The sequence below is a fragment of the Xiphophorus maculatus genome, chromosome 5 (genome assembly GCF_002775205.1).
Source record: "Xiphophorus maculatus strain JP 163 A chromosome 5, X_maculatus-5.0-male, whole genome shotgun sequence".
Classification (NCBI taxonomy): Eukaryota; Metazoa; Chordata; class Actinopteri; order Cyprinodontiformes; family Poeciliidae; genus Xiphophorus; species Xiphophorus maculatus.
The window spans coordinates 12,890,561-12,904,019 of record NC_036447.1 but is presented as its reverse complement, the minus strand read 5'-3'; the positions used below and the strand labels follow the sequence as shown (position 1 = coordinate 12,904,019).

The following is a 13,459-nucleotide window of genomic DNA, read 5'->3' as shown; positions in this document are numbered from 1 at the left end:
GCTCAAGCTATGCAGAGATTAAAAACACAACGTTTCTTTATCAATTCGTTCACTTCTGATAAGAATCACGTCTACAAATTTTATTTGGGGGGTATCAGAAAAGGGAGTCTTACATGAATATGCATAAGAAATGTTTTACTTGTATTTGTAAAACATGACAGGTAATCTTTGTGCACAGATTTCTTTAATAATTTGACAAGGTTATAAGCTTAAAACACATACCTAGAGTAGAGGATCAACTAATGGATCAGGCATCTCAGTTTCTGTTGCGTTTTTTGTTTAGGAGACAGACACTGCTCATCTGTTAAAATATTATCTTTTCAAAAAACATCAGTTAAATCAATCAGAAGAAAGGGGGCACTGCATAAAATATCAAATTTTATTTTAGATTTTAATTTTTACACATTTTCTGCTAAAAATGTGTAAGACACTGTGCTGAAACTAAAAATTAGCAGCAAATTAGCTATACTACACAACATTCACTTGACCCCAGGAGTTTATTCCCAGTGTTAGAAAAAGCATCAATCATTGTGGCAAGCTCCTCTGTAAAGGACAATGGGCTCTGGTTTAGTCCACTCCTGCAATGTTTACCATCACAGTTAGCAGCTGTGATGCTAACTAGTATATTAAAAACATTAAAAGTTGGCTAAGCCTTTTTGTCCTAAAAAGCTAGAAACTGAGTAAAATATGTCATCTTCATAGACTAGTCACTTTTAGTGTCTTAATAGTGAAAATGTTTCATTTTTCTCATATTCAAAGATGCATGAACACTTTCAAGTGAGATTTTAACAAATGCACATGAACAACACCACCACCACCACAAAAAAAAAACTTTCCACAGCATAGTTTAAAGGGATGTTAGCGATTCATTTAATCCAAACCCCGTTTTGGGACTGTTTGCAGATCAGCATCAGAGCCAGAGAATTGTTCAGACCTAGATGTTATTATTTTCTGATCATTCATTTTGAATAAACTATTAAACTGACAGTAAAAGGTATGTTTAGAGTTCACAATGAAAGAACTCATTTCCAAGTTTAAAAAAAAACAACAAATTTTCCTTTCGTTTAAAGAGAAAAAACAAGGTAAAATGTTACAGCTGTGTTTAGAACAGAGGATCGTACTGTACTTCAGTTACAGAGTGTACCAGGGAATTAACTTTACAGTGTAGAAACAAGCAGGAAACATGAAAATGCTTCACTGTAACCCAAACCTTATCAACAAAACTAATTATCACTAACAAGTGATCATGTTTGACAAAGAAACTGAAAAACTGTCAAACTGGACTGATCATACAAAGCAACCATTTTATTAACAGTTTGAATATTTAGCAATATCTGCTGTTTGAGCACTTTGACTTAAATCACAGTGAAAACGAACACTTGAAGACGTTGTTAAAAACACAAAATAAGTAATTAGATTTGGATTGTAGAATTTATATTAGTGTGAGTTCTAAATGTATACAGTTACATAATATGAACTGTCACTACATTTTTTATGTGAACATTATTACTGTTGCAATGGCCATCCTGGATGCAACATTTGGTTATGTAAAATACTTGTGGCTCCCTGTGTTTACACACTGTTAAGTAGAATTAGTATTCAGTAATCTGACTTCTTGCAACTTTTGTTACTGGGATGAAAAATGGTTTTTGTAAAAACATCCAATAAAGGGTTTTAGAGAAATAATTCTGGCTTCAGTTCCAATGATTTAAAACTCAATAACAAAATATTCCTAAATAAATTGATACAACCTTTCACAACCTAACACACACTGCTACTATTTGCTGCGTTTCCGCTGTTTAATGAGAAACAGGTTATCTTCTTCTGAATACGTGGCTCCACGCAGTTGTTTTTTAGCAGTCTTATTGGAACGTCCCTTCTGTCTTTTCTTCTGTCCCGTCTGATTCTTTTTTGACGATTGTGAGTCCTGACTCCTCTCTCCTCCAGTCCTAAAAACATGGTCTGCTATAGATGAACTCACTTGTTTTGTTCTAAAGCCCTTCTTTTTCTTTCTCATCTTCTCCTCCTTGTTTCCTTGAGGCCCTCCTCCTCTGGGAAAGTCATCTGCTTCATCAACAACTAGCTTACTCAATGGCACTGGGTCTCTTGTGGTGGGAACAGCTCTTTTAGGCTTCCATGGTTTTGCACTGCCACCACTTTTGGGAAGCTTAGCCATCTTTGTTTTGGGTGTAGCATCATTAAAGTTGTCATCATTGAAGATGATGTGACTTGGACTTGGTCTGTAGCTGTTTGGGATTCGGTGAGGCGTATTTTTAAGGTGGGGGCTGGCGTTGTGATGGTTGATTTTTTGTTTCTTCCTTAGTGGTCCAGGGGCTGGAGGGGCTGGGGATGCAGAAGACAAATTGCCATTTCTTCCCAAATCTAAGAACAACAACAAAAAAAGGATTTAAACATTCAAATAATTTTTATCTTTGTTTGATATGGTACAGAGAAAATACTCATAGCATCCTCCACACTTACCGGCATAGCAGGTAAAGATGTGTAGAAAGTCTTAAAATAAATTCTGAATCTCACACTGAACATTTTTGAAGAATTCATCCTTTAACAATTTTATATTATATTTTAATAAAATTACTGCTCACATTTAGTGGTACTTCTAGCAATCCCTTTAACATAATGCAACTGAGGCATTACTAATCAGTCCACCATGACTTCCTGTTTATCTGGTGTATAAATATGCCGTGATAGAGAAACCCATTCTTCTTAGCCACTCTTCAAAACGGGAAAGACAACAGAGCATGTCATTATGTTCTGAAATGTGTGAATTGATCTTCCTAAGTTAGGACAGTGACTTTAAGCAGTAGTTAACTGTTAAGTTAGGTGGAGGATCTGTGATGCTGTGGGCCTGTTACATTCCAAAGACCAAGGGAATCTGGCTGGAATGAGAGAGCAGGAGATTTTAAACAAAAGTCTTTTGTCATGAAATGAAGATGCTTCCCCTTTAAGTGCTGCAGGAGTATAATAATCCAAAACATTTGGCCAAATCACAGAAATAAATGCCTAATCGACTTTATTTCAAGGCCATCTCAGCCTCCACACCCAAATCCTACATGAAACCTGTGGGGTCAGCTAAAAAGTAGAGAGAATTTGAAAAAACTCAAGATAGACATATTGTGCAAAGACGAACAGTCAAGGATTTCTCTTGTACGCTCCATCCTGGTGAAACATGAAAAGGTAAAATTGGGGAGTTTTTTAGGAAAAAATTGATTGGAGGGGAAATTTGACTTTAACCTTAACCTTAATTGTTTCTATTACTTTTTCCTTTTAAAAAAAGGAAACTGTCTCTGTGTGACTTACCTCTAGCCTTTATCTCCATCCTGTGTTGTCTGCGGTTTATGTCCTTCACAGTGTCATAGTGACTGATGAAAGGGTAGCTGGGAAAAACCCCACTGAACATCCTCTGTTTTGTACATTCCTGAGGAAAATGTGCACAAATGTACGTCGACAGAAATTATAGTTGTGTACCAGTTTTAGGTTGTTACATAAAAAAGGGTGTAAATACGTTTACAAGACAATGGAAATCCAAACTTGAAGGACAAAGACAGATTAAGATACTCACATAACCAAAGTGTCCCTTCTTGGAACAGTTGTAGCAGTAGGCAGCAGACGGAGCACCGTCGTCTCCCTGCTTCACAGGAGGACCTTTCTTAGTCTGAGGGAAAAAAGACAGAAATCAAACCTGCTTGTAATTATAAAATCAACATCTTTTACTAAATTCTCCATCTGTCTGTGTTTCGTCTACAAACGGGACAATAAAATGGAGGTTCAGCCCTCCGTTTGTCTGCCAGTCCCCCTCGCCTCTGCCATCATTCCCATGCTCTCCATTATTGAGGACGGCTGAATATGGTCGGTGATATGAGCCGCTGATTACCAAGGTATAGTTAGAGGCCTGTAATGACCCTGTACGATAAGTAACTGTGTGTGAAGGCGTGTGTGTGTGTGTGTGTGCGTGTGTGTGCGTTGGACACAGGGTCCCGTCCCCTATGGGCCAGTGTTCTCAAAGCCTTCCATGCTCCAGCGCCCACAGCAAATATACACTGATAAAGAGAGAGAAAGGAGACACAGGCAGAGTGCATTTACTGCTAATGTCTCACACACGCACACTCACACACCAACACACATCTAATGCTATTCTCTGAAACACACAAGCCCAGAGCTGCACACACCATCACGCTATCACCTATGGTCCCCCTCCTCTTTCCCTCACCCTGATTCTGAGATTACAAATGATTTGTGGCCCCCATCATTTCTTAAACATAGCTTAGCTCACCTCCCCTCCCACCTGCACCACTAACCCTCCCCACCCCCTGATCTGTACACACCCCTGCAAACCAACATCTACCCCTCACATTTGTTTTTTTTATTCTTGTCCTCCCCTCTCTCCCTCTCTTTTCCGCTTGAGTAGTTTTGCGGTAGAAGGGATGAATGCTATTAGAGCGTCGCGTCATTATCGGGTCGGGCCTGCCGGGTCCATCTCCATCACAAAGGCCAGGAGATCACAGACCTCTCGCAACCACACACACACACATATTAACACAGGCGTGTGCACCCTAAGGAGATCACAGTCCCGGTCTCGAGCCCCCCTCCCCGACCTCCACCCTTCCTGCCCTCTTCCCATTCATCTCTCATGTAAATTGGCTGCAGGTCTCTTCCTCCCTGACCTTGGGCTCGCGTTATCTCCACGTAGTCTGATCCAGCACACGGACTGAATGAAGCAAAGCACAGCAGAGGGAGAAAGAAGAAATTAAATCCCCTCCTATTCTCCCACCAACCTGTTATAGTTCTGAGAAATGCTGGTAAAAAGCTTTCTTCGAATGTGTGTGTGGGTCGCTGTCTGTCTCAACCAATATTAAATCAAGGACAGAACCATTTATCCCTGAAATATTTCCACATTTCTAGAGCCCATCATAAGTATTTAACTAAGGGGAAACCTAAGGAAATCACACCAGTTTGGTCTCTTTAGCACTGGAAACATTACAGCTCATGCATGATATTTGAACCAGACATTTATACACACTCAATAACTGTATGAACACAGTTCTGTCATCATATTGTTTAGGAATCAGGTGAATTTCATATTCCAAAGAGGAACACATTTTGGTCAGAATTTGGGCTGAACTGATTAATTAGCTTAATCGTGATGAATCGATTATTGAAATAATCATCAACTGATTATAGGTCCCTGGAGTATAAGGACTCTAAAAAAAACACCAGAAAAATCATGAAGAAACAATATTGAAGCAACATCTTGAGAAATCACCCAGGAAGTTCAAGCTTGGGCACAAATAGATCTTGTGTATAAAGCCAAATCTGCTAAACACTACAGGGCATTTGTGGACAGAACTAGAGGCGTGAGAGCGAGGCTGTCTACAAACTCAGGTACAACAGTTCTGTTGGGGAAATTTACCAAAATTACAGCAAACTGCTTAAAGAAGTTTGTAGAAACATATCTAAAGCACTTGACATAAACCATAAGGTTTAGATAATGCCACCTACACTAAGAAAACTTATATAATCCTCTGAGTTTGAAGGAGCTTTAAAAAAAATCTCCCTGTACTTTGGCATTTGGAAAATAAAAATATATCTGGTTAATTTTAGCAGACCTAAACCAGGAAAAGTTAAGTCTCATTTATTCCTTAGACAACAAGACAAAAAAGTAGCTACTATTCAAAAAGCCACATTAATCTCCCACCCAATTTCTACATCCTCAGAAATGAGAAGTACAAAAAAATATTTAAACCCAAACAAGAGTTTGTGCGTTTGAAACTCATGGATCTTCTTGAACTCTGTTGAAACCGAGATGCTGGTTGCCCTCAAAGTAGAGGGAATCCCAGAAAGACACTCATGGCTGGTTTTAGGACCTGTGTATGTGGGTGAGTGGTCCAAAGGCCACAGACAGCCAATCATCCCCATGTGAACACGCACAAACACACACCAGCGCACCCCTACTGACACACACACACAAATGTATTTTCCCACAGTTGTCCCTCCACATATGTCGCGTCTGACTAAGCCCTGCTCTACTCCTGCTCCTTGCCTTGGCTGCTGGTGGCAAAGCTGTGATAATCCTTCGGCCAACACAAAGCTCAGACTGTTACAAACTACAATCTGAAGGAACACACACACACACACACACACATTTATCAAACAAAATCCGAGGAGCAAACACGCTTGTGTGTATGAGGAGAGGGGGTGGGATCTGGTGGGAGCATGAGGGCCGGGGCCAGCAGCAGTATTTTGCATATGTTATTGCAGCAATGGGGAGAGGTTTGCATATGTGACTGGACCCACAGGGGACCAAATCTGCCTGTTTTATCATAGACAGCAGCTCCGCTCCCCAACATCGGACTACTGGGCTCATACCAAAGCAAACACGCCCCTGTGCTGTGTGGGAGAGAAGGATGCCAGTATATATATATTAGGTAAACAGGAGGATTAAACTCTGGGTGAGAAGAAATGCCTGGAAGGTAAGACACAACATAATAAATGCACTGGAAGCATCCATTTTAAACCCCTTTATTCTCATTGGCAAATTGGCAAAGTAACGTAAAGATTTTTTACTCAGGAAGAGAATAAAATGCAGTTAAGGTGGAGAAGAGGTGGAACATCTACAGCAGAATTTAACTTCCATGCACCACAAATCTGGAACAAACTTCCAGAAAACTACAAAACAGCTGAAACATTGAGTTCCTTTAAATCAATCTGTTTATAGTTGCCTTTGATTTGTAGTAAATGGAACATTGATCAACATGTTTGATGTGTATTAATGACTTTGATGATGACATTTGATAAAATCTAATGTTTAATGTTTGTTTCACAAATGGTGACTGTTTTTAATGATGTCAAGTACTTTGGACTGCCTTGTTGTTAAAATGTGCTACACAAATAAACTTGACTAAATATCAGGATCTGATTCTTGCTGCCTTTCAGAACCAAAATAAGATCCTCCTTAAATCCGACTCAAAGATACCACCAATCCTCTAAAAACGAATCTCCTCCAAAATCAGCAACTCTGAAGAAAATCAGATTTTCTGCTCACTGGTATAAAAAAAATAAAAGAGCGCTTCTGAACTGTGGTGATAATATGATGCAGGGGTGAAGCAGGGTGGGGTGCCACCTCTGGAGAAAAACCTTCTTTTAGGGCAGGAGCTGGCGATAATCTGGTCACACCGTGGAAAGTCGAACAGAGGAAACAAGCTAACCCATTCAAATGTAAGTTGTATGCTTTCTATTCTTAGCGCTCAAAGCTGAACCCACAAGCCTGACTCTGCTGTCGCCAGCGTGAGTCCATGCTTATATGGAGGTGCCCACTTATTCCCCACCAATTAGACAGAGACGGCATCTGTGGGCACCGGAGACAGGGATTTAGATGTGCTATGTACAGATGGACAGAGTCGCGTAGGCACCAGGCGGGACGTTAAACCCTAAATTCATATCTGAGCCAAGCAAACATACATCAAATCAACACCATCCTGCTAAGCACAAAGCCACAATGACCTGCAAAGCCTGCAAGACCTCTGATAACACTGCACCTGTGTGTGCGTGAGTGTGTGAGTGGGCATTGTGGGTGCATTCCTATGGTTCTCTATGTGCATGCAACAGCTTATTTAAGAAAATCTGAAAAAAAAAGACAAGTGGGATGCTGTCTTCCTCCAAAGTGATAGCAATCTGTTCATGTTTATTTATGTTTGTCCTTTTTATTTGAATTTAACTATTTCTATATTACTAAATTCATAGTTTTAGCTCAATCAAAGCCAGATCAAGAAATGAGGGAAATATGCAGCTTTTGCAGGTTAATACCGATTTCAGGTTCAGGTTTTCTTTTTTTAGAATAACACAAAATAGAAACATGAGCTTCAGGCTCTTTGATAAGACGTAGGCCTTTTTGTGTTGAATCAAACAGAAAAAATTAATTTCAAGATTAATCAAAAAACATGTACCTAATCGTGATAATATTCTTATTCCCCCCGCACAAAGTGCATTTAAATTCACACTAGTAGATTTTTTTTCTTGTTCAGGAGTTTTTCACTGCTATACTAAAATGGAAACTTGATGTTTCACTACTTGACTTGTCAAATACAGAAGATTCAGTGACATTGAAAATGTCTTATAGAAGACCATGAAGTTAGTCTGTAAACATAATTCTGAGTAAATATTTTGTCGTTCGATATGATAGTTCCTTAGTCATAGTTAAACTACTTAAAACTACATCAATATGCGGAAAAATTATTAATTCTGCGGGAAATTATCTGGACTACAATAGTTAATTATTCATTTATAGCGATATAACATATTGTGCTAATATTTTCCAGTTGTAAACTATAACAGTTATATTAACAGTATAATGCAAAAACCTTTATATATGAACACTAGTTTTACAAAATTACTTTTAATAACAACTTAGGGTCTCATGAACCTTAAACCAGATGTGGTTAAATCCATCATGGAAATTATTGATCACATTGCTTTGCTTCACTAATTAGATGAACATGCACAACTTCACCAAAATGCTCCTCCATGTCTGCAGCGTGTGAGGAAAACTCAGCAGAAGTTCTCTCTTTCAAGGCTGTTATCTGCTCTGCATGCACTGCTGTTAGTGCCTCAGTCTGAGGCGAATAAAGAGCTGAGAGGCTTTTGACAGGGCAGAGAGGAGCAGACAGGACAGTCTGTACTCTACAATGATGAGGCAGCAAAAACAGCTTTCTGCACAGAAACGGATTTAAGGGATTTCTACAGGAAATCCATTTGAATTGTGCACATTCTTAAGAGAAGAACGAATGAAAGCGGTCAGCCAGAGAGAGAAAGGAGGACCGGGGAAAAGTACAACGAAGGTCAAACCGTTGTACCTAGAAGAACAGGGGACCTGATGCCAGAATGGTTCAGGTCGAGGAAATGTGATTAAGCCATTTGAACACAGAGCCATGATTAGCGTTTTCTTTCATTTGTTTTCACATGGTGTTTGTTTTTTCTCTTCGATAATTTATTTTTGCATATATCCAAATAAAAAAAGATTACGGTAATATATGAACTAAAAAACAAATATTTAGAATTTCACAAAAAATAAAATGTTTGGATGCAGTGAGAAGTCCAACAATAATAAGAAAACGGATTTCCTTAAGACTGTGGAAACAGAGTTATTTCCCTGGCTGACCACCGAGTGGCGCTCCATCCCCAGAAAGCAAAATGAACTTCACAAGCCCCCGTTGGGTACAGACAGATGAATTCAGTGATTCAGTCTTACTTAGATAGAAGTAGGAGACGAGCACTTCTGCTGTTTACATCTGGACACTCCCAACAGTCTGGTTTGATGAAAACAAAATACAACTAAAGAATTACTGAATAATTTTACATAATCTAAAACTACAGATTACATGTTACATAAAGCATTATATTTTCTCTTAACTAAAAATAAATCAACTCAGTCTAATGTGAGGAAATATATTTATATGACTTATAAATAACATTTGCAATCAGGAAGTTAATAGGTATTATTTTGGTTTGATCAAGGGTTATAATCTGTCATGTTTTGTAGGAGTCCATCAGAATCGTAATAATGGAAACATGGTGCAGTGAAAATCTTCTGATAATTATATTCAATCAATTCAAATTAAACATGGGATTTTATTAACTTTATAAAAGTGTGTCACAACTTCCTCAGAAATACTTAAAAACATGATATTAAACCGCTTACTGGTTCATGGATATGAAATGGTTTATGCGTAAAAAGTGAATGAAGCTACACTTGAGAACAAGTTAATGAAGGTTGACTCTGGGTCAACCTGCCCTTTGTCAATTTACATTGAAAAAAATAAGTGTGTAACTTTGTGACTTTTTGAAAGTCCTACTGACCCCAATTTATTCTGTTCCACCAAAACCCCACAAAGACGAAGAAATGATCAACCTACCTTTGAATCAAGTGCTTTAATTTAACACTGACAACCTGAAGAGCCTTCTGTGTTACCATGAATTTCACCCTTATTAGAAATTTAACAGCACTTTCTTTGAGAGAATATAAGAGGATTTAAGGGACAAAATGTCCTAACCTTGGCCTAACAATGGGCATGTGTGAGTTGAGCATGTCTACTGAGACAGAAATGCATTAAAAAGGTAAAACGCTGTGAATGATGGGGTGAAGAAGGGCAGTCAGGTGGGACACAGGAGAGTTCAAACAGCTTTATTTCAAAGTCAGGCAGGAGAGTTTTTTTCCACAGGAGAAGGGCAATATTACACACATCCACACCTGTCCCTCAGGAAAAGATCAATGCACACCCATCCAGATAGGAGCATGATGAGAAAATCCGCTCAACAAACACACAGCACTGTCGGCAAAGCTGCTGATCGATAAACACCAGCGTACAGGTGTCACCACTGCTATCTCAAGAGTGGCCAATCAATGTTCACAAGCAGACATACCTGTACCTATCAGCAGCTGTGTGCTCACAGGCAGTCTCCATGTCTCTGTCCAACAGTTTAATAAACTCCGTCCACCAGCCCCTCCCTCGGCGTCCCACCTTCTCTCCTCTCTATACCTTACTCACATTCATGCAGCTCGTAAAACACACCAAACAGACGCATCTAATATCTGACGAATATTTGATGAAGCCACAATCAGATTTCAAGAAGTAGGGTCGAAAGAGGTTTCAATTCCCACTTCCTCCAGCTACCAGAAGGGGGCGCTTCAGTCTAAACTCTGCACAGGTTTATGGAAGCAGAGGACAGACCTGCTGAAACAGTTGATGTGTTTTGCATGTATGCATGCAGGCAGCGAATGTACAATCATGAGAGGCTTTCATGCAGTCAGTCCACAAACAGTCGGCCACTAAAATCCACACTCTGGGCTTTTTGTCCATCATCGACATTCATCGTCTTTCTGTTGGAAGCAATTAACTCGATTGATGCTTTGATTTGTCAGAAATGTGATTTCAAAAAACCTAGTTGATCATTTTTGATACTTATCTTCTGTTCAAATGGTCATTTAACGGTTTCTGGTGCTAATGATTATGAGAAACTTTTTTTAACAGTCTTGGAAATGTTTTACCGTGCCAACACAGAACTGCAGATTTTAAAGAGGTTGAAACAGTCGCACACACACATTGCTCCAACAGAATTTTCTTCTGAAAACACAATTCGGTTCCAGACTCTCCCTTCTGTTATTTATTTAATATTACGGACCTACAAAGTATTTAGCTGGAAACTGTACAGTAATCCGATTTTAAGATCTGCATGTTCCATTCGCAGAATAAAAGTTGGCTTTCAATTCGGCAGCTTGGTAAACGGCCAATTTTACAGCTTTTTTTTGCCTCTGGAGCAGCTGAAATCAACTCCGTTTTAAAATCTTCAACACTTGGACTTGCCAATTCTGGGCTGTATTATCCTACAATAAATTCTGACTCTCCAAAGCAAAGTTTATGAAGTCTGATGCCTTTATCTTGTTTATAAAAATGCAAAAAAAAATAGTTGAAATACAGTTTATCTGGGATTTTAATATAGAGAAATTTTCTTAGTTTTGAAATTCTGACAAAATCTACACAGTCATCTTCTCAATCAGTGTCTCAAACACAACATTACTTAAGATTAAAATGTTTAAATCAAGGTGTGATGTGGCAAATTGAAAACAAAAGGTGTCATTTGAATATCAAACTATTTTTAAAAACACAACATTTTATACATGTTTATTCATTTCTTTTAGAAAATGGGAGAAGGAATCAAGTTTGGAAAGGTGAACATTTTTCTATATGTAGTTTCCTTTTTCCAATATTATCCAGCCTTTGAAAGATCAATGTAAACATTTCAACAACGCATAGGAACCAAATGGATATCAAACTTTTAAAACATTACAGTTTCAAAAGCACTAAAATGTTGCCATCCAATTGCTATGTTTTACAATTCTTTTAATAAAATGCCAGAGAAGATTCTGGAGCGAGCAGAGTTGCTTCTGCTTTCTGGAGTTCAGTCACTCCTTGCTGGGGCTCTGCTGCTCACTCCCACACATTCTTTCTAATTTACAGGGAAGAAAGGTGGATGTTTGGAAAGCGATAGCATGGAAGCTAAAGGAGTGTTACCCATTAAGGTAACAAAAGTAAAAATTTTAGGATAAAGTACAAATGTCCTGCTAAAAGGCTTTATCTGGGTGTGCTAAGTGGCTGATTGCAGGTTCACCACATGAGCAGATAGCTTGAGTAATTAACCAGAAAACTCAGCAATAATCCGAAATTATAACATTTTTCACAATAAACAAGTTTACTTAAAAACTGCTAATAGAGTTGCTGTATCTGCATTTTTTATTATTGTGTATATTTGTAATAAACAAAGCTAAATCTCTGCGCGCAAATGACAACTTAAATTTGTCTCACTACTTGTTACCTAAGCAGAATTAAAGCTTGGGTTTTTAAACAAATAAGAACAGAAATCTATAAATATGTGCAAGACAATATGGCTATAATTGGGATTCACATTACCTTTGTAGTGGTAATATATAATTGATGCTTTTCAGTTTTGAATTAAAGCAAACAGACCATCCATTTTTGTTAAATATTTTTGCTAGTAGCATGAAACTTGAGGAACCACACACCCAATTGAAAGCAAACGTATTAATAAAAGTTGTTTCTTGGTACCATGTTTTTGGGTTTACTTAGGTCAAACTAATCATTGCATTATGTTTACATTTTAGCTATACTATCCATTCTCTGTGAAGTCATGTTTAAATATCCTTCAAAAAGCAATTCAATGTGCAGTTGAACTTCATTTTTGCTCGTTCTGCACATAACCTGCAAGCCCACTGCAAATGCAGAGGAAGCATAAACCGATTCAGCAACAGGAAATGACAGGCATTGTAGATGCAATCATACAGAAGGACCTGGACAGGTTAACATTTAGCCACTGTTGGCCCAAATGCATCAACTTCAAATCTTTTTGAATTTTGGAACATGAAGGCAAACCCAAAAGACGACTAGCTCAGCCTGAATAAAGCAGCAGAGTATTCTGGTGGCTTTTCTATCTGCAGTTAGTGTTTGCAGTATTCAGTGGGAATGAAAAGAGCAAGAGAGAAGGAGGCTGCAGCCGTCACAATGTAGAAGGTGCATGAAAAAGACAGAAGTAAAACCAGGCCATCTGCAGCCGTGTTTCTGTGTGTGGGTTCGTGAAAAAGAGGGACAGCCGAAAAGAGATATTGAAATCAACCTGTTCTTTAATAAGAAAACATCTTTTTGAATAAGTACAAGTAAAAAAACAGAGAAAAAAAGTGTTCAGATCCCTTTGACAGAGACATGATGAAAATGTTGCGGGTTTTCTTTTTACTCCATTTCCCGCTCTTTATATTTGGACGTGCGCGCACGCTTGTGTGTGTCCATGTGTGTCAGTATCGTAGTTTCTCAGTAAATGCCCCTGGGCTTTGTGGTCTATACTGAGGGGTTTGGAGGAGTTTGTTAGTTGAGAGCCA

The 13,459-nt window shown here is 38.6% G+C and overlaps 1 protein-coding gene across 2 annotated transcripts in view; it reads right to left on the bottom strand.

Moving 5' to 3' along the window:
* Positions 1-186: 186 nt before the first annotated feature.
* The window catches only part of zcchc7 (zinc finger CCHC-type containing 7), a 55,543-nt gene continuing 42,270 nt past the window's right edge, over positions 187-13,459 (bottom strand). The window contains exons 8-10 of one of the 2 annotated variants that reach the window (XM_023333069.1): positions 3,581-3,673; positions 3,319-3,436; positions 187-2,382 (exon numbers count right to left, since the gene is read on the bottom strand). In XM_023333069.1, the coding sequence (XP_023188837.1) occupies positions 1,778-2,382; positions 3,319-3,436; positions 3,581-3,673 (816 nt within the window). In that variant the 3' untranslated portion in view covers positions 187-1,777. The remainder of the gene's footprint in view (positions 2,383-3,318; positions 3,437-3,580; positions 3,674-13,459) is intronic. The other variant, XM_023333068.1, reaches the window with a different exon arrangement.